The sequence below is a fragment of the Anomalospiza imberbis genome, chromosome 2 (assembly GCF_031753505.1).
Source record: "Anomalospiza imberbis isolate Cuckoo-Finch-1a 21T00152 chromosome 2, ASM3175350v1, whole genome shotgun sequence".
Classification (NCBI taxonomy): Eukaryota; Metazoa; Chordata; class Aves; order Passeriformes; family Viduidae; genus Anomalospiza; species Anomalospiza imberbis.
The window spans coordinates 63,226,202-63,247,839 of record NC_089682.1 but is presented as its reverse complement, the minus strand read 5'-3'; the positions used below and the strand labels follow the sequence as shown (position 1 = coordinate 63,247,839).

Below are 21,638 nucleotides of genomic sequence, written 5' to 3'. Positions count from 1 at the left end.
AAGTATTTGAAAGAAAGTAAATAATGTTGTATTTGCAATAAATCTACCATCATGTAGTCAGATTGTTATGTACTAAAATTGTTACATTTTCTTAGGGATCCAACAAAATCTGCACGTTGTCTTGATCATGGATTCTACCAATTTAAATTTCACAATAAACTGTGAAAGTAATCCAGCACTGTATAAGAAATGTCAGGTTTTATGGATGGAAACCTGGTCAGAAGACAGTATGAAAAAGGTAAGTTGCATTAATTGGGACTTACTTAAATTAGTATCTCTAAATATAAGTGAGCTCTGGTACATAAGGTCAAAATATTTAAGGTTGTGAAGGAATAGTTATCACTGTACTTATTTAATTCCTTTGTACACTTTTACAAAGATGGAAAATTCTGCAGAACAGTGAAGTATTATTAGCATTGTTATTTTACCAGTAACATGTTTTGTTCTCTCTGTGGGCTGACTTGAACAACATGCTGACTACTGTGACTCTGATTAAACACAGCATTTAAGAACAAAATACAGACTACAAGCAAAATGTTAAAGCCAATTGCATTTTGTTTCTGTGATGAGGTTTTGGTATTGGCCTGGCCTGCAGGGGTTACTTCAGTGAGAGGCTGCCAGAAGCTTCCCCCATATCAGGTGGAGTTAGTGCCAACTGGCTCCAAGAAGGATGTGCTGCTGGCCAAGGCTGAGCCCAGCATCAGTGGTGACAGTGCCTCTGGGATAACATTTAACAAGTGGCAAGAAGTTACCATACAGGAGCAACAGCAGCCAGAGAGAGAGGATGTGAGAAAACATGAGAGAAACATCCCTGTAGACCCTAGAGTCGGTGCAGAAGGAGGGGCAGGAGGTGCTCCAGGTGTCAGAGCAGATATTCCCCTGCAGCCCATGGTGAGGCAGCTGTGCCCCTGTGCCCCTGCAGCCCATGGAAGTCCACAGTGGAGCAGAGATCCACCTGCAGCCCATGGAGGGCCCCATGCTGAAGCAGGTAGAAGCATCTGAAGGAGTCTGTGACCCCGTGGGAAGCCCATGCACATATATGAATGTGATTGTCACACAGAGTAGCACAAACAGAACTCTTAAGCACTAACATAAACAGCACCAGCACAGCGTTGCCATCATCCTGTTCCCCTCTCTGAGTGATCTCAATGAAGGTCAGTTATTGGGTAATAAGTACATGGGCAGAATGTGGATTAAGACTGTCTTATTTCCTCTTGAATTATATATACTTTTAAAGCTTCTACATTTGTGCTTTTGATAGGTCCTCTGGGAATTAGTTGCTCCTTCTTACATCTAGGAAACTATCTTCCACTTGAGAGAAAAGGAAGTTATCAGTGACATGGAAAGGCAGAATTTATCTTTCTAATGCTAGTAGTATTCTTTACATTCCTTATTCTAAGTGTATCATTATCAGTCTTTTCAAAGGAGAAACTAGATTGAAGGTTTGTGGTTTTTTTTTTTTTTTAAATTTTAACTTAAACTGTCATTGTTCATCATTTTCATGCAAAAAATCTTGTGGTTTTTTAGATACCTGAAATGCTTCTGTGTGATTCAGATGAACAAGAAAAGAGTGGAAAAACACATAAAGAAGTTAAGAAAAAACATTTAGGTAATATTTTGGTAGACCTACTAGTTATTATTGTTATTAAACACTTGATCCCCTGTTGGGCATAGATAATAACATAGATAGTTTGAGTATGTATTTACTAGCATATTGATAGATTTTGGTGTTGTTCAGATGGCAGGCATTTTGCACAAGGGAACATTGGTCTGGAACATATATCCTGGCTGATCATATGCAGTCTCTTCTGTCGCAAGCAGTCACTGTATATATTCAATTTTATATGCTGACTTAGCTGTGTCTTGTTTTGGTCAGTGTCTTTCTTCTATGTGGATATTACTTCAGAACCTGAACATTTGATGTTTTGAGAATTTTTTAGTTTATATAGTTCATTATTCTTTTTGTAGATTTTCATTTTACTTTATTAATTTCAAAATCTGCTTTGTTGTAAGTAATGCTCCTTTTTCAGAATAATTAGTTTTTATCATAATGCTTCAAATATAGTCGTGTTGAAAAGAGTGTCTCAAACATAATCTAAGAGACCAGTGTCAGTGCTCACTTGCAGAATACTAGTTTTAGGAACTTTCTATAAAAGTAGCGCTTAGAGGTCATGGAACTAACAGAATATAAGATGGTAAGTGGATCACTTGGAGTTTCTTGGTGTATATGGCTTTTTAATAGACCAAACAGAATAATGGGCAAAAATAGTATTTGGTGTTCACATTACCATCCCTCTTTATCCTAGATCATCGTAATTAATCTAGGCCGCAGTATTTATTAGAGACATTCATTTATATATAGATATGCTTTAGCAATTTTTTTTCTTTTGTAGGGTAATGCAGTTTATTTTACAGTATCTTTAAACTTTTTTTGAGAAACTGTTCAGTAAACTGAATGGCAGGAAAACCTTTTCTTTGCCTGTCATCAGAGATAAGGGAGAAGACAAAAACACATGGGCTTTATTTCTAAAACAGTCCCAAGTATTTTAAAATTCAATTTTTGTGGAAGTAGTTTCTTATACCATTAGCCTTTAGTGGTCTGCAATTAATTTTGCTTGCTTTTCCAAACATCAAACAATTTCAGTGTATTTCCTTCTGAGAAATAGGCATTTCAAATGTATTTATATGTTGTTTTCCTGAGAGTACTTAAAAAAAGTATAGTCTTTGTGCTATTTTGAATACTCTTAATTCATATCTCGAAAAGGAAGCATAATCTCTTGCTTTTTCTTAGTTATTTCAATGTAAGATAAAATTCAGTATAATTTTATCTGTATAACAAATGATGTGCAGGTCATTCTGATTTTCTGAAGTCATTTCTGGCAATCCATGAATCATGTAAAATATATGGAGCAACGCCTAGCAGGTATATGACATTCCTTCATGTATACAGTACCATCAATAGCAGTAAAAGAAGAGAGCTAATAAAAAGGCAGAACCACTTGCAGGTATGTGCTTAAAACACTTAACATATGGCTTTTCAATATGTTCTTGCATTAAGAAATGTCTCTTGCATTAATGAGCTGTAGCTGCTAGCATGGTTATGTGATATGTCCTCTATTGGCAAATGCTCATGCTGTGGTTTCTGGAGAGAACTCGTTTCAGTCTTAATGCTCTTCTCTGTTCAAGAGCCCGGAAGAGTGAAAAGTGGTTTTCTTGTTTTTGTTAATACTATTCCTCAAGAATGTATCAGACTGGGCATATTTTCTTGTTAAATGCTCTGTTAAATAAAGGTAATAATTTACTGGAAATTAGAGATGTTTATCTTAAATCAAAATATCTTCCAGATAATTGTTTTTTTCAAATATGTCTTGAAATATTGGTATTATACAATTAGCATTAAGTAAACAAGGTATAAAATGTGAATAAAGAAAATAGTTAATTTTGAGCATAATTGAAACTTTATTTTATATATATATATATATATGTTTTTTAGAGTACAAATATGTAGAAATCAGATTATCTATTTTATTTCATTCTGTTTTATTTAATTTCTGTTTAATTTTTATTGGCTTGCTTTTAGGGGAGATATAGTTACATTGAGTTAATATCAGTTAACTAAAATGCTATAGAATTACTGGGGAAAAGATTATGTGCTAATTTTTGTTTCATTAAAAGTTTATTATTTTGAGATTTTCTGGCTGTAGTAATAGATCTTAGAGCAACACAGCTAGAAATACCAGATCTAATTTTAAAGTTAAATAGTATCAAGAAAATATGAAAAATAATTTAAAAAAAGATTAGTCTACATTATTCTTTGTTTGTCCATCATATTTGTAGCAATGTTCATTTAAATTCACTTAAAATTTGTTCCTAAATATCTGCTTCTTATAAACTCTTATAGGCAGGTGTTTCAAAGCTGAATGAAGCTAAAGCCCTGGTAGATGAACTGAACAGGAAAGCTGGAGAACAAAGCATTTTACTCAAAACAAAGCAGGATGAAGCTGATGCTGCTCTTCAGGAAATTACAGTATCTATGCAGGTGGTGTATACAATCACATCAAAAGTGGGGGGAAAAAGAAAAAAAAGCTGATTTTCTCTTTTTGGTAACTGCCTATGTTTTATGTTCAACTGTTACAAAACCTGATGCATTTATAAGAATTTGCCTAAGGGAAGGCATGAGCCCAGAGGCTTGAATAAAGTTCCAACAGGATGGATGATTATGTAATTTTAATCAGGTTAGAACTGGCTGAGTAGGAAGAGATCTGTGCAAGTTTTGTACTTGAGTTGTGTACCTGAGTTTTGTACCTTCACTGTTGCAGTTTAGTCTGTCTGAAAGTTTTCCTAGAACTTTGTAAATCCAGACTGATGGGTTTTATGTTTATCCCGGATAGGAAATTTCAGTGAAATACTTACAAGTAGCACTATTTTAAGTAACAAATACCAGGAATTAAATTTGTGAACTATTAGAAAATATGTATGTCACGAGGTCTGGTTCTCAGAAGTTAACCTCAGAGAAGGTTAGATAATATTTCTATATTCATCACTCTTTGAATTTTTATTCTTCAGCTCAGAGGCAGACTTTTTTTTTCAAAATTCAGTAATTTTCTTTAGTAGTGTTTTCTCAGTCAAGTAAAATAATTATGTAGACAATAGGTCTCTACATTGATACTTCCTGGAATTATAAATGTAGGATAAGCTGTAATGAGTCTGCTTTCACTGCACTGTTGGGTTTTTTGGGGATTTTTTTTTTTTTTTGTTACTGTTTTAATCTGGTCTGAAGTTTGATGTCAAAGACATTTTCTGTATGCAGTAGAATAAATGCCTGGTCTTTCAAACCATTTGTTTCACAGTGCTTTAAAGGTGCATTACTTCCATTCTTTGTAAGTCTCTTCCTGTAGACAGTTTTTAATACTTTTAGGCTCTGTCTGTACATGGATTTTAATAATATTTATTGCTTGGTGTGTTGATGGTTTCAGTTTTAAATCTGCATCTGCTGTTGTCTGGTACAGTTACAGGTATGTAGGTAGCACATACTATGCTGTAGGAGAAAGTCAAAGCATAGGCCAAAAGCAATGATGGCCCCATTGACATCAGAAAAATTACAGTGGAAATCTGATTATTTAGATTAGCATAGGTGCCCTCTAACATTTTAATCTCACTTCAAATGATCTAGCTTATATAACAGAGAGAGCTCTAAGACATACAGACTCTTTTAATCTCCTTTCAGAGAAAAGCTTATGACCTAGAACTGAATGTTAAGGTTTTCTTATTCAGAGCAATCATTCAGTACATGTTCATTTGCATGAAATGTCTAATCTAGTTTTACGTAGCTAATGTTTTATGGATTTGAATGTAATCTTCAATAACATGCTGATCTGTAGCTTGGGTTAAGTGCTCAGAGGATTATTAATATTTTAAGATTTTCTCTGCTTTTATGCATCTGTTACCTTCTGCTATACCTTCAACTTAGCTTGACAATTGCTGGTGACGATAATGTGTTATATTCCGGAAAAACACAAACTCTGGTCTTCGTTGTCTTTATCTTTTAGGTGATCTGAGCCCAGAGTATTAGTATTTTATGTTATACTTTCATCCTCAACGAACAAAATACTTTTGAAGTCCTTTCTACTGTAGTTTTATGTACTAGATATTAATTGTTGTACTGAAGTGTTTAGGATTCCTGGAGGTGGCTAATAGCTACTGTCTGCCTGTAGACACTAGTAGGCACATGACAAGTCCAGAAAAAAAAAAGTGTAAACCCAAACAATTTACAATATACGTGTATGATATAAGGCAGTTATCCTTACCATGATTAGGAATTCTAGGCTAATAAGCTATAGTTCCAAAACTGGTGCTTTTATGAATATGATAGAAAAATAGTGTTTTAATGGTGTTGTGAAAGAAATTGAAATAGAAATGGGATCAGGACAAAGACAATGACAGGAAAATAGTACTTTCAAATGTAGTAAGAATGTTACAGAGGCTGTCACCCTTATGCTTTTAGAGGAAGGCTGACATAGGAATGGAAAATCAGAAGGAAGCAGAAAAAAGTCATAACGAGCCTCACAGATAAAGGTACAGATCTGGTCTGTGGTAAAGAAAGGGAAGGATACACAGTAAAAGCAAATTTTGCTTATTCCATGTAGTTTATTTACTTAGCCAGCCTTCCTAATATCAAATAGACTCAGCTATTTTATTGTAATTGGTATTGTGCGACTTATTGTAATGAAGACTAAAAGAAATAAGAGACCTAAAGGAAAAAAATCTGTGTAAATTTGGAAACTAAAGGAATTATTTTTTTTATAGAGTGCTAGTGAGCAAAAAGCAGAAATGGAAAAAATAAAACACCGAATAGCAGAAGAGGCTGCAGAAATAGAACGAAGAAAAAGAAAAATTGAAGATGAACTGAAAGAAGTTCAGGTAAGAGCTGATAAGGAACAGTAATATTTTGCAGTCTGATTTTATCTGACTTATGTCCTGCTGTGCAAAATGGTTTTGCAGAATTTATCCCTGCAATTCTTAACTTTTACTCTAAATTATTTTGATATTAAAACTTTTATGCATTAGAAAACAGTATTCCATGTGGCAAATAGAGATTGTCGTTCTGGCATTTGTGTTCTGTTAGATAGTAATTACAGAAAGAGTTTTCAAACCAATTCTTGCCTTCACCTGCTGTTTCTGTGCTGCCATGCTCTCCAGCTGAGTTCTGCTGATTTTATGTAATATTTTTCAATTACTCATATTTTATATAAACCAACTACATTACTTTGCTTTGATCAAGCTGGTAATATAGGGCTTGGTACTATCAGCTGAATGGAAATAGTTTAGTGGAAAATAATTTACAGTTATTACTAAGTACTGAAAAGTGTATATACTAATGATGCTACAGCAAATTGCATGTTCAAGAGATTTTACAGCTGTTAAGCATAAATGTTTTTGGGAGGTATGTGTGTTCCGTCATTGCTTTTAGTCTGTATTATTCATACCGTGCATTTTAAATTTATACTAAAGACTAAGAGAACAGTGCAAAACCTTAATTTTTTTCCTTTTAAATATCATAGGTACCAAGGAATTATATCCTTGTATTGAAAGTGACTTAGAACTACAGGATCAGACCCATTCTGTGGTCTTTGCTAAATATGAAGAATGTGCAAGGTGTGCACAGTCTTTAATGATAATCTGTAACTTTCTTTCCTGACCATTTTGTTGCTTTGTTGATAAGGGTGGAGGATTTGTTTAGCTACTGGAAAGTGAAAGCTCTTGTGGCCTGTACTTCTGTGGATGTTTTCAAAGAGATCCCCAGTCATGCCTATAAATAGTAGTTAGCATCATTATTAAAAGATACCTGTATCACAGTGTCAGGATTATATTATACTGTTTTATATGGAAGTATACTTATCACTTAGTAAATACATGGCAATTTTTTAGTAACTTGTAAACATGAATCTACATCAATGTTAGTTTCTTAGGTAATAAAGTATTTAAAAAGAACAAGAAATTGTGAAAACTGGAATGGGAAATGTTCAGTTTCTTGTATCCTCATCTCTCTTTTTAATGTGTTTTCATGTTTTAAGCCATTGGTTAGTGAAGCTAAATTAGCTGTTGGAAATATAAAGCCAGAGGCATTGTTAGAAATACGGTCGCTACGGATGCCCCCTGACATAATCAGAGACATTCTAGAGGGAGTTCTGCGGCTGATGGGGATTTTTGATACATCTTGGGTGAGCATGAAGAGGTAAGAATTTTGTTTAACCTCTAAAATTAAACATTAATTTACAGTATGAACTACTTTCTGTTGTATTCAGGAATCTTGTGCTCAGAATTCCTCAGTTTCATGTGGAAATAACCTTTTTAACATTCATTTCTTCTTTACTTAATTATTTAATTCTTTTCACAGTTTCTTGGCCAAAAGAAGTGTAAGGGAGGACATAGGATCATTTGATGCCCGTAATATTCCAAAAGAAATACGAGAGAGTGTTGAAGATCTTCTTTCTAAAAATAGAGCATCTTTTGATCCAAAGGTAATTTCTGATTGCATTATGTAAAATGAAAACAAGTCCAAAAAATGACCAAAATAAAAGATATGATTGCCTGGTTTGCCAGCAAATTTTTTAGGATGAGCTTCAGTTAAAGAAAAAGTGATGTATTCTGCTAACAGAATTTGTCAGTATAAACAGATAAAGTTGTAGCAGAGATTACTCTGTTGCATACTGCCTCCTAAAGTGAAAATTTGGTTGGTGAGTGTGAAGGGGTGGGGTAAGAAGTCATTATGGAGTCAAGTACTCAAAGATTTTTCTACTGCTATAAAGTAAAACTCAGACCAGGGGATTCTAACTGTCTCCTTTGGTGTCCTTGTAACAGTAAGAGTCTAATAAATCATTCATTGATTTAAAACTTGTTAATTTCAGTGTAGCTTTATAGTTGTAAAAATACCCATTGTGGTTTTTTACATGGATTGATGGCCTTCAATACAATCTTGGTAACAATTTAAAAGATTAGTTCATTAGAAGAGTTGGCTTATTAGCATATTTAAGTTGGTAACTAGAAAATCCATTGCAGTTACTTATCCTGTATTTATCTCTTCTACATTATACTTCAAGGACTTTCTAATAACAACTTTACTTGTACTGAATTTTTCAGAATGCTAAACGAGCCAGTGCTGCAGCTGCTCCATTAGCAGCTTGGGTGAATGCCAACATCCAGTATTCCCATGTTCTAGAACGAATTCAGCCTTTGGAAAAAGAAAAGGCTGGCTTGGAAGCGTAAGTTAGACTCCATTACAAAATCAGAGTTTTTAATTCCAGTGGTGGTGGGTGAAACTGAAGCTGCCAAGGAGGAATCTGAGTTTGAGGAAAGGCTTCTTTACCTGAGGGTGACAGAGCGCTGGAACAAGCTGCCAGAGGGGTTATGGAGTCTTGTCTTCTGATATTAAAATGGTGCCTGGACACGATCCTGCTTTAGCAGAGGGTTGGACTAGATGATCTCCAGAGGTAATTTCCAACCCTAACAGTTCTGTGATTCTGTGTGAATTGAAGTTTATTAAAAACAAAAGATAATCTCATCCAGAGGTAATAAAATGTACATACTGCGACAGAAAAAGTAAATGTGCAATAGTTTCTTTTTCCTGGAAGCTATGCCTTGGATATTTTTTGTACAATCATGAGTTACCTGTTTCAGCTGAATGCTGTCAGGGAGAAATTAGCATCACAGGTATGCTTAAAATGTATTCTCTCAGTGAATCCTATGCTATTTTATGAGGTATACAGTTCCTCTTTTTCAGTCATGTACCAAGCTTTCTAAGTTTCTCCTTAGGATCAGAAAGATAAGACATAGTCCTATGACCATCCATCACCTGAGGAATCTATACTGATTGTTTTTCCAGGTCTTTAAATTCGGTATGAGAAGAATTTGTTCTGATCTTTAGGGATGGGGTGTTTGGTTTCCATTTTAAAAACTATGTGATGAGAAGTACTCAAGGCTTTTACATGAAAATATATATTTCAATGTAAAACATAATGAAGAACATCTTTGAACTATCTCTGTGCAAATTACTTTCCTGTTATATTTACTCTTTATTTTTCCTTGGTTCCATAGTCTTAAAATAAATGTTACATTTTTATAGTAATCTCAAGAAAACTGAAGACAGAAAACGGAAGTTAGAGGATCTTCTGAACTCTGTTGGTCAAAAAGTATTGGAACTGAAAGACAAGTAAGTTGGGTGTGTTTATTTCAAGATGTAAATAAAAAATATGGATGATTTTACAGTATGAATAATGAATTTTATCTAAGGAAATGTAATTTCCAGTCCTGCAAGATATTTATGTCAGAATTAGTGATGCTTAGGTTATCTGTACTCTCAGTGGAGATAAATACTGTTAGATTACAATTCATCTCCTTGATCAGATGAAATAAATGCTCCTTAAAAGTACCTGCTCTCACTACTGACTGTGTTGGTAGCCTTTATTGTAGGCATTGTAGATGTCAAAGGTAAACAGTGTGTGTATCACCTTCTGAATCACAGAGGACTTCAATGACTCCTTAGGACTTTGGAAACATTCCTATACAAAACTTCTGCTGATCACAGCTTGAAGAGAGGCAGTTTTGTTTCTTTTAGGGTGGCCTACTTTTCTGACAGTTAGTTAGCTATCTTCTTTTTTCTTAGCCTCTCATCAAGTACATGACTCACAGAGGCATAAAAATAGATCTGGTAAATGTTTATACTTTCTCCAAATTCTGTTTAATCCAAGTTTTTTAGTTTGATGTTTTTATTATGTACTTAGTATAGGAGATACTTTGCAACCTGACATATGTACATATTACTAAAAGTCATGTTTTGTAGTCTGCAAAAAAAAAAAGATAATTCTTGAATTCTTGTAAATCAACTATACAGTGATTTCTTAGATTAATGAAATACTGTATATTAGAGTTAAATATATTAATGTGTATACCATATATTATATATTTATAAAGTAATATATAAATATAACTTTGAATAGGTGGATTAAATGTATTAAATTATTTTAAATATTAATCAAACTAATTAGATATTGAACAGTATGAAAAAATATCTAAGCCATACTTGTTTTTTGGGCATGTTTTTAATTCATATTAGTTTACAAAACAGACTACTATGAATTGAACTGGAGTCATCCATGTGAATTATTAATATTCTTTTTTAAACATTTAATAGATAAAAGTTACCAAATAGTTACAAATGTATGGTATGGCATTGAGCCTGCTGTTGTCCTGACTAGGTGCAAAACAAAACTTTACATAATCACTAAAATTGTCAGGCTTTTTAAGTAGAAGATTTTCAGACATTATAGTCTGTATTTCAAATCCATTTTTAAATCTCACTTGTGCATGCATCTGAATTTTGTTAGCTAAAAGTCTGACAAGCCCATCTGCCAGTTAGAAGCAGAATATATTAAAAAAAAGAACTACTGCAATAGCGTTCTTTGTTAACAATAAGCGAGGCATTCGTGACAAATTCAATCAATTAAACTTCCTTGAAATTAACTGTTGGTAAGTTTAGTAGTTCATGATGGCAATTACAAAGAGTATTTGTTTTACAGGTTCCAGAACAGAACAACAGAAGCAGCAAAACTTGAAGCAGAACTAAGTAAAGCTCAGAAAACATTGAAAGCTGCAGAGGTATTGATAAATCAACTCGATAGGGAGCACAAAAGATGGAGCACTCAGGTTAGTGAAAATATTTGAAAGTACATCTTATAACTGATATTTTGAAAATACAGTTTTTGCACTGCTTGGGGAATGCTATTTACTGCCATTCTGCAGTCTCCCAGTGCACCTTTTTTGATTTCTCATTAGAAAATAAAGCTTTCCTTTTTTTCTGAAACTTCTTTTTACTTCACTGGACTTATAATTTTGCTACAAAATATGAAAAAAATCCCCCAGTATTTGATAGAAAACATACAAAATTCTGTGCTGGTTTTCAGTCCCAAGAATGTAATTGTTATGATGGCTGAACATGTCCGCAGTTGGAATCTCCCACCTGAGATACAGCCAAAGGGACAGATATAAAAAAATTACAGTCTTAAAATGTATCATTTTCATGGCATTTGTGTTGTAAATGTGCATATAGATATACCCAAAATGTTGGTTAGCTTTTGAAGTCTTCATTTAAATGCTTGAAACTGTTCTGCTGCTAAAGTAGGGAAGGTAAGCATATCTTACTGCTCAAATGATATATTTTAGAGAAACTGCCAAGTCTTTGGAGACACGGGCCCTTCTACAGTCTGAAACAAAAAGGAAAATCTGAAGATACATATAAGCTGAATATATCTGTCACCTCCAGAAAGCCCTAAGTAACGTTCATGGGTCAGAAGATCATAAGTCAGAAGAAATCTTCATGCAGAGATACATAATTCTGTGTCTCCACTGATACTGAAAAAGGCTTCAGCAATTAGACTAAATGCCTGCTTTTTTTGAGAGCCAAAGTTAAAGTTTGATGAATCCTTCTTGTAGGTTGTCCACCATAGTAGAAACATTTGGAAGATTTTCCTCTGAAAGTAGCTTTATATAGCTACCTGCTATAGTAAGGATTGGATATATTTGAACCCCAGTGTTTAAATGCTTCTAAAAGTGATTCCTCATAGTTTTTCATCTTGGTACATTAGAAAATTCAGACTATCTATTAATGGTATGCTGTAGATTAAACTGGCAGATTGATTAATTAGGAACTCATCCCATAATGAAGACAGTGAAAAGGCATTATTTGTCTCCCTTTAAAGTCAGGAGGAAGCAATAAAAAGTTGCCTTTATTTTGTGTATCAGCATTTCTTTTTAATGTCAATTTGGTTAAAGTAAAAGAAAAAGTAACAGGACTTTGAAACCAATTATGGCAGTCACATATGATGTTGATACACTGTATTTTTCTTCAAAATACTGGAACATTTCAAAACAGAGTTGATTTAGTGCAGATAAATTATTTGAAGATATATGATAAATGTATTTTATCATGTAAGTGTACAGTGAGTAAGTGTAATAGTTGCATATAGCATTTATTGTGTGTATACATACTGTAAGTTATACTTACAGCCCAGCTGTGACTAGGATCACATATTTCTTATCTTTCTTACTAGAATACCATTTCTCATTTTCTAATAAGTTGAACTGTTCATCAAATTCATGGATTTTTATCAGCTACATTCTCAGAAATATCTGTGCATGCTGTAGCCCAGAGCTGAAAGGATTTTTTCCCATACCTCCATGTGTCTTAGCTAGGTATAGATACCTGAAATGCAAGAAGAGAAGCTGTCTCAAGTGTATTACCAATGGCAGGCAAATTTAATTCTGACATTTTAGTAGCTGATGAGACGTATTAATGCAGTTTCTGTTTGCAAAACAGCTATACTTTCTGTACTTCTTTTTCTGAAGGTGTCAGAGATAACAGATGACCTGGCAACGTTGCCTAAAAGAGCTCAGTTAGCAGCTGCATTTATTACATATCTTTCTGCTGCTCCTGAGGATCAGAGGAAAAACAGCCTGGATGAATGGACCAAATCAGCCGGCCTTGAAAGTAATTTCGCGTGTGTTTGTCAGTGTCTGCATGCAAGTAATTAAGCTTGATTGAGGAAGTGAGAAATGCCAGTGAGTTCTAATGAACTGTCTCAATTGTCTTTGTACTCCCAAATGAGAAGAGACATTTTCTTACTCAATAAATATTTCTAGGTACCGACAGACAATTTCTTAGAATCATTCTATGAAATTATTAAGATTATAAATATTTATAAATAATTGTATCTCTATAGTCCTTGCTTAAAAAGAAAAGTTTACAAAAATGGATGTGTTCACATTAACTGTTGTAAATTTGCCAGTGCATTCTGAATGCTTCTGCTTTTTCTGAAGTCATTTTCATCTGTGTGTTAGCAAAAGTATAAAATATTTCTATGACACCAGCTACTTATTAATAATAAGTTCAATAAAAGCAATAAAAGAATAGATTAAAGGGAAGTATACCGACTTGCACTCTATTAATAGACAAAGTCTCTGTTCTGTATAGACTGATAAATGCTTTTAAACTATGCAGACTGTAAATGATGACAGAAACTTATACTTTCATTTGTCAGAGTTTGATTTACGACGGTTCCTGTGTACAGAAAGTGAGGAGTTAGTTTGGAAGAGTGAAGGTTTGCCTTCAGATGACCTTTCAATAGAAAATGCTCTTGTCATCTTGCAGGTAATTTTGCTTTTTTGTCTTGTCTTGGAAGTATTTAAATTTTTACAAATTTCAGTAACATGGCAACTTGAACTATTTCATTTGTGTTTATTATTGGCATCACAGAGTGTACACACACAGAGAAATAAATACTTATGTAACAATGGATATTTTGCAGCAAAAGGGAAAAATTGTAAAAGAAAAGACATGTTTTCAGTTTTACTGCTACTGTTTTATTCCATTTCAGTCTATTCAGGTTTAAAGTGTAAATAGTCATTAACACAAATAAAACCAGTGGAAGATTGTCCTATATATGTTCACTTTGGCATGTAATTTCTATTACTTTTTTTCTCAGAAAAAGGAAGAGGCTATATGCAGATACCTTTCAATACCTCTATATATTTGTCTGTCTGTCTATCTATCTATATATCTACCTACCTACCTACCTACCTAATAATCCTTGAGGAAAGGAAAAAATTCAATTTTATCATACATATAGATATATAATATCTATATATATGATAAACATAATATAACATATTATTATGTAGGTAATATTCTAGTCATTTATTAGATCTAATAACAAGTAAATATTTAATGGCATGAGGAGAATTTGCATTTACTACAGGTGATTTGCTTAGATGATTTATGATTCAAATTAGTTAACGATTTTTCTCCAGTTTGAATTTATCTTGCTTTATCATCCTATTAGTAGATCTGTATATTCTTTTCTCAGTTTGATTAAAAAGCTTTTCAATAAACATTGCCTTATACAATTAAAGCTACTTATATGCTGCAATAGATTGAGCTCTTAAAAATCTCACTGTGTGTAAAGAGCTTTTAGAAGCACTCAATCAGGTCAAATAATTTTCCTTGTGTATATCCTCATAAAGCTGAAATTCAACATGGTATTTTACCAGTGTGATCTACAGTACAGTTCTCAGCCTTTTGTTCTGATCATCTTCTGATGCTTTAATACTCATCATCTTCCCCCGTCTTTCAGTTTGAGATCTGTGTAGCTACTCAGTTTGGAATACGAGAACTCCATCTAAAAAAAGCTCCAAACTTGGAAATGCTTTTCTATCAGACTGAACCAGAGAATTGTTAAAAATACATGTTTAAACCTTCAGCAAGTTTGCTGACACAAAACTGGGGGACATAGCTGATGCACCAAGATGATCTGATGGCTGGAGCATGTCTGCTATGAAGAGAGGCTGAGAGAGCTGGGGTTGTACAGCCTGGAGAAAAGAAGGCTCTGGGGACACCTCACTGCAGCCTTTCAGTACTTAAAGAGGACTTACAGAAAAGAGGGAGAACAAGTCTTTACATAGGCAGATAATAAGAGGAGAAAGAAGAATGGTTATAAACTAAATGAGGAGAGATTTAGATTTGATGTTAGGTAAAAATTCTTTATTAGAGTGTAGTGAGGCACTGGCACAGGTTGTCCAGAGAAGCTGTGGATTCCCCATCCCTGGAAGTGCTCAGTCAGGTTGTATTGGGACCATGGGCAACCTGATCTAGTGAGAAGCATCCCTGCCCTTGGCAGGGGTATTGGAACTCGATGATATTTAAGGGACTTTCCTATCCAAGCCATTCTGTGACTGAGTCTCTGATACACAAGAGGATAAAGTTGAAGCCCAGAGGGTCCTTGATAGACTGGAGAAATGGACTGACAGGAACCTTCATGAAGTTCAGGAATGGGAATTACACAGTCCTGGGTAGTAACAACCCCATGTACCAACATGTGCTGAGGACCAAGCAGTTACAAAGCAGATTTGCAGAAAAGGAGCTGGTGGTCCTGGTAGACACCAGGTAGTTCATGAGACAGTTATGGGCCCTTGCCAAAGAGAAAGCCAGTGGTATCCTGGACAGCTTTAGGCAAAGGATTGGCAGCAGGTCAAGGGAGGTGCTCCCTTCCCTTCACTCAGCACTGGTGAGGCCACACCTGGAATCCTGGGTCCAGTTGTGTGATCCGCAGCACCAGAGAGACATGGATGTACTGGACAGAGTTGAGTGTAGCTTTGTGCCTGCAAAATACTTGTATTCATTATTCTTTCTAAAATGCATTGAAGTCCAAACCCAGAAGTATTGTACCTTTGCCCACCAGAGGAAGAAAAAGGAAGACGAATAACTCTTCTAAGTTTAAAAACAGTTGTGAATAACAAAAACTGTAGATTATACTCATTGAATAGAGACTCCTGTTTTTAAGAGAAGGTGAAGAACTGCCTGACTTCAGCAGAACAAACATCTGAGAATTTTGGATTTGGGTGCTCTCTATTTTTTTTTAAAGAAGAGATAAAATGAAAGACATAATTTTCCTAGTCTGTTATTGTTTCTCTAAACAGTTTGTTAATTAAAAAAGATTTTAAAATACATATTCCATTAGGAATAATTTAGAAAAAGTAAAAAAGGATTCAAATTTTATTCTTAAAATAGATTTTAGTAAATATATTTTTTATTTTTTTTTCCTAGAGTAAAGTTTGCCCATTTTTGATAGACCCTTCTTTCCGGGCTACTGAATGGTTGAAGACACATTTGAAGGAATCGCGTTTGGAAGTTATTAACCAACAGGTGCAGTATTTATTCTTGGGCTTTTCTGTTTGAACTTTCTCTATTCCAGATTTTACAGAGGAATTTTTAAAAGTTTATGATAGAAATCACCAAAAATTACTTTATATTCTGTGAAACATACAATTCCCCACAGAGTTTTAGGTTATTTAAAATTGGAGGCTCAACATCTGGTATTATTTCTACAAGTTTGTCTCGTTGTGCTACTGTGTCCGAGAATGTTGTATTCCCTGCTAAGAGGAAGATAGAAGAGATTTTCAAATAGAGAGGTCTTTTGTATACTTGGTTGCAATTCACTGGATTTCAGGAGTATATATACACTTCATTCCCTGTGATTGTTGTGTTGCATTATCTACATTGGAAAGAGTAAATTTGATTTCAGTTTGAGATTAGGGTACCTGAAATTCATTGTGTACCTGTAATTGTTTACCTGAGTAGTGAGGTGCGGCTCAGTTGCACATGCACAATCAGGCATCTGGTGCTATTCAGAAGTCCCTTATTGAACCCCATCTGGCCTCAAAATATTGCTTCAACTGCATGTAGGTCTTCCACAGATTCCTGCTGGCTCTGTGGAGCCCCTGTAGATACTCTCTGATGGTAGTAGATAACATATCTCTGGGTAATTGATTGTTTGTCCTGCTAGATGATTGGTCTGATTGCCTTTTAGCCTCTGTTGCCTATATTGTCCAGGGATCTTAAGCACCACATGCATGTTTAAACACCTGTGTGCAAGAAGAGACTGCCTGTAGACCTCTTAATGATGCGAATCCTGTACTTGGTTCAATTTTGAGACATAGCTACATATTAAAATTTGAGATAAGAGACATGGTCAGGACTTCCAGGTGCACCTGGCAGCCATGGTAATGAACCTGCTCTCTTCTGTTGCAGCACTTGTAGATCTAGGCATGTTAAATAGGTTTTCTTGATGAGCAGATCATGTTTATTTAACCTAAACATTTGTGGCTAAACCCTGAAATATCATATGCATCTAATAGGATTTTTTCATCTATACTACTAATTTTTAGATTTGGATGACTTGGTGTAATGTCTTCCTACTCATTCTGACGTATTTGCATTTTTCAAAAAATGATGAATCAAAGGAATGTGTTTCTATTTATCCAGGACACCAACTTCCTAACTGCTCTTGAGCTGGCAGTGAGATTTGGGAAGACACTTATTATACAGGAAATGGATGGAGTGGAACCTGTACTTTACCCATTGCTAAGAAAAGATCTTATTGCTCAAGGTAAATCACCAAGATCTTTACAAATGCTTGCTCAAAACTTTTGTAATTTAGATCTACTTATATAAAACTTGACTTTTCTGAAAACATTAATACTGTGTAGTTTTTTTCCTCTGTAGTATTAACCCACTACTAACACTTCAGTGCGTGAAATATGTTGGAGATATGTTCTTATTTAGTAAGTGGAAAAATATTAGAAAGTATTAAATTGAAAGTTATTTAAAAGTAAATTAAAAGTATTAAATTGAAGTTACAAAAATGCGTTTTTATAGACTCTTAAAAATTTAAATTTTAAGTTGATTTCCAGTGATGATTTCAAACACATAGTTTTAATTGGAAACTTGGGCCTTAAATAAACCACAAGTTACACAAATGCAGTTAGAAATCAAAGGTTTAGAATGTTGGTGTTCCTGCTTCTCTTGGATTTCTCTGAACCTAAAGAAGACATACAGGTCTGTTCCTGATGTGCCCTTGGAATGGGAAGGGTCATAGAAATCAGCAAAATGGTGGAATTTTGTAAAAGGAGTCCCTTAACCAATGCAAGAAAAGAGAAAAATCACAATGTTTAGGTTTGACAATATAATACCTGTGTTTTGGACAGATAATGTGTTCTACCTAACTGTTTGTATGACTGCTTTGGACTTAGCTGCTTTAAAGAATTTTTTTAATATGAAAAATTATGATAAAAGTTTATTAAAAATAAATCATAATTATGCAAGTATCTCGGCATAAATTTTGTTGAATTATGTTAAATATTTTGAAATTATATCAAGAGAACTTGGTGAATTAGAAAGTACAGTAATATGTGTTTTACGTACTTTCTAAATTACAGTAACTAAAATAGATTTGCATTATCCTTTCTAATTGTATTTCTGCCTCAAGTGGTCATTCCTCAGCATGTGCCATGTAATTTACTGTATGAACTTTGGGTACTAGAAATAGCTCAAGACTCTTTTTTTGCTGTTATTTCATCTGCTATTGAGATCTAATGATGTGTGATGTAGCAGTAATTCTTCAAATGTAAGTACATGCTAAAAATAAATGCAAATACCATAGGATTCATGTATACATTTATCACCAATATAAGGAAGATCTGTTTAGGGAAAAGAAAGTGTTATTTAAATCAGTCTTCCATTACAGATGCACTTGCTTGTTTATTTTCATTGACAGAATGGAACCAAAGTAGTGATTTCAGGGATCTGTGGAGGGTTAGGTAGAACACTGTAACAATTTTTTTTTTGCCCCTCTAACTTCTGCCGAATTTTGGAGAGCTAATGAGATACAGTATGAAAGATGACTGTGTCTGCAGAACTGTGGAGAGAGCAGATTAAACGCAAATATACTAGTTTGTTCAGGAAAATTGCTTATAACACTCAGACATCCTCTTTTGCTTTTTAATGAGCTATGTTAATGCCAGGTCTGTGCAGGTCCAAACTAAAGAGCTGTTGTTGGAGAAAGACAAATGGGTCATTATTTGAATCTTTTCCATTACTTTATAAGCAAGCATGCGCTCCTTCTTTTTGTCAAAATGTGGGTGTGGGGACCTGTCTGCATTATTTTGGTTGTGATGACTGTATATGTCTTCATTACTTGGAATGAAATATTAGGAAAAATGTGAACGTATATACTGCAGTAAATTTGTCTCTGTACAGCTTCCATTTTCTGCTTGGCGTTTTTACAACATAGTCTTAGAATTTATTCTGATCTTTGGCATAGAAGCAAAATTGGTATGGGATTTTCATCTCTACCAGTGTTTTAGCAAGAGATTAATGTTTCTGATCTGCACTCAGTGCTAAAAATAGAGAAGCACCTAAGTATGCCATCTTGGAAAGATTTCTGGAATGGAAATTTTCGCTTTCCAACTTATAATTCTGTTCTTATTTGTTTTTCAGTATCAGGAGGCAAAATCTTACTCTGATCTTGTAATTGTCTGAGTCTATTCTTTTCTAATCCTGCTGGAATGGAAGCCTGTTATGGAAGAGGGGCGGAGGGGACTGTACATATGGTTTTATTCTGTAACAGGCATATTGAGAACTATTAGGAGTATAAATAGACTGAAACCATGACATCAGTTGTTTAATAAATCACTTGTTTTTTTCATAATATGATTAAATTAAATATAGTTATAATAATACACATCAATGTGATATTTATTTGATGGAATATTTTTCTTTCATTCTGCTGTCTAGATATTCCATCATTTTTAGTTTAATTGACTTGCTCTATAACAGTTATCATAGGAAATAGTATCTTAATAGAATTACGATTATACAGCAACATCAGCCTTCTACAAATAAATATAACAGAACCAGAGATGAAATCTAATGGGTTTGGATGAGGAAATATTGAGCCATCTTAGATAGCCAGTATATAATTAAGGCTAGTATAGAGTGGTAGACCAATGTTTAAAGGTAAAGGAATATGTTTAAATTATGGCAAAATTCTTACACATAATTGGGATTCTCAAGGTCATCTTCTGTGGTGTTTTGTCTCCTATTCATGATCTGAAGATTTCAAAAAGTTGTTACTATTACTTTTACTTCAAATGCATTTTTGTCCTTGATGCTTTGTGTTCTGGATAAGGATAATTAAACTATTCAGGTGTATTAAATAGTCTTACTATGTAATTTCCTAGATCATTGCTATGTTATTAATTTTCTGTCTCTTAAAAATACAGGTTAGGATGTGTTCTTTAAATTTTTTGAATTTGTATTTTTTTCCATCAATTTATACATACATATTGTAAAATATATTTAGATCCTTTGTTCCTAAAGTATTACACAAATACCACTGTTTTCAGATAATTATAGAATGTTCCAATCAGAGTGAGTATAACATCTGCTTGTTGTTTTCAGGACCCCGTTATGCCATACAAATAGGTGAAAAACTGATAGATTATAATGAAGAGTTCCGTCTTTTTCTGTCAACAAGGAACCCGAATCCCTCCATTCCACCTGATGCTTCTTCTATTGTTACAGAAGTAAACTTTACCACAACAGCAAGTGGCTTAAGAGGACAGGTAGGCATTTATAATAAAACCAGTATATGTATAGTGGACATGCATAGCTGCATCCAGCACCTGGAATAAGCCCTATGGTGCAGTTTGCATTAATGGTTATAGAGGTATTTTCAAGCTCACAAATACAAACAGTAAAATTTTCATGCGCTTTGGAACCAAGGAGTGAGTCCAGTAGAGAAAATGAAAACGTTCTCATTGACTTCAGTTGCAACAGATTAATTGCTAAGCCTTTGCTTTCTGTTCAAGATGCATTTATAGTACCATGGAACCATTTCTGTTATAGCTCTCCAGTGTCCTACTTAGAGAATAATGCTGGTATCATGAAGGTACTTCGTGTACAGAAAAAAAATGTAGTGAAACCAAAATACTGTGTATTTTATTTCCTTTAAAATGCTAGTAGCTGTTGAGGTTTTCTCTATAAAGTCTAGGAATCAAGGTGTAACATACAAATGGAAGAAGAAAAAAAAGAAAATAATTCAATTAAGGGAAGAATATCCCCTCCTTATATGGTATGAAACAAGTTTTTCTACACTAACAAGAGGCTTAGAATGGGATGTAGATAAGATGTTGATAGTAACATATAATTCAAAATGTGGAGCATAGATAACTGTATGGATTTCCTCCTTCCTCTGGAGGTATGGAATTGGCATCATGCAATGAAAACTGACCCCTCTTGAAGTGGAAATGCAGGAAGAAAACCAACATAATTTTTGTTTTCTCTTTCTTTTTAGCTTTTGGCTTTAACAATTCAGCATGAAAAGCCTGATTTGGAAGAGCAGAAGACAAAGCTGTTGCAACAGGAAGAAGATAAGAAGATACAGTTAGCTAAACTTGAGGATTCTCTTTTGGAGGTAAAACCAATTTACCTCTTTAATATCTGTTATACCAATAAGATGATAATCATATTATTGTGTGTTTGAATGAAGATGCTGGAAGTGTTGGAATAATGAGCCGCCAGGATTTTTGATTAGAAAGAATGAATTACTTTCCAGGACCTGATGGAAGAGTGGAGTAGATAAGAAAGTATATCTGTTATGAAACTAACACACCAGGAAGAGAAAACTTTATTAAAAATTATATTATTTCATTTTGAAATTTTGAGTTAAAAAAATGCCACACTTTTACAC

At 34.1% G+C, this 21,638-nt stretch overlaps 1 protein-coding gene across 5 annotated transcripts in view; it reads left to right on the top strand.

Annotated features, from left to right (window-relative positions):
• Positions 1-21,638, top strand: part of DYNC2H1 (dynein cytoplasmic 2 heavy chain 1) — a 146,678-nt gene that overhangs the window by 42,583 nt on the left and 82,457 nt on the right. For all 5 annotated transcript variants that reach the window (XM_068181417.1, XM_068181412.1, XM_068181413.1 and 2 more), the window contains 16 exons: positions 96-238; positions 1,528-1,609; positions 2,851-3,005; positions 3,902-4,039; positions 6,307-6,420; positions 7,575-7,735; positions 7,898-8,021; positions 8,641-8,762; positions 9,623-9,709; positions 11,076-11,202; positions 12,901-13,042; positions 13,593-13,702; positions 16,154-16,252; positions 17,372-17,495; positions 20,348-20,511; positions 21,243-21,362. In XM_068181417.1, coding sequence (XP_068037518.1) covers positions 96-238; positions 1,528-1,609; positions 2,851-3,005; positions 3,902-4,039; positions 6,307-6,420; positions 7,575-7,735; positions 7,898-8,021; positions 8,641-8,762; positions 9,623-9,709; positions 11,076-11,202; positions 12,901-13,042; positions 13,593-13,702; positions 16,154-16,252; positions 17,372-17,495; positions 20,348-20,511; positions 21,243-21,362 — 2,012 coding nt within the window. The remainder of the gene's footprint in view (positions 1-95; positions 239-1,527; positions 1,610-2,850; positions 3,006-3,901; positions 4,040-6,306; positions 6,421-7,574; positions 7,736-7,897; positions 8,022-8,640; positions 8,763-9,622; positions 9,710-11,075; positions 11,203-12,900; positions 13,043-13,592; positions 13,703-16,153; positions 16,253-17,371; positions 17,496-20,347; positions 20,512-21,242; positions 21,363-21,638) is intronic.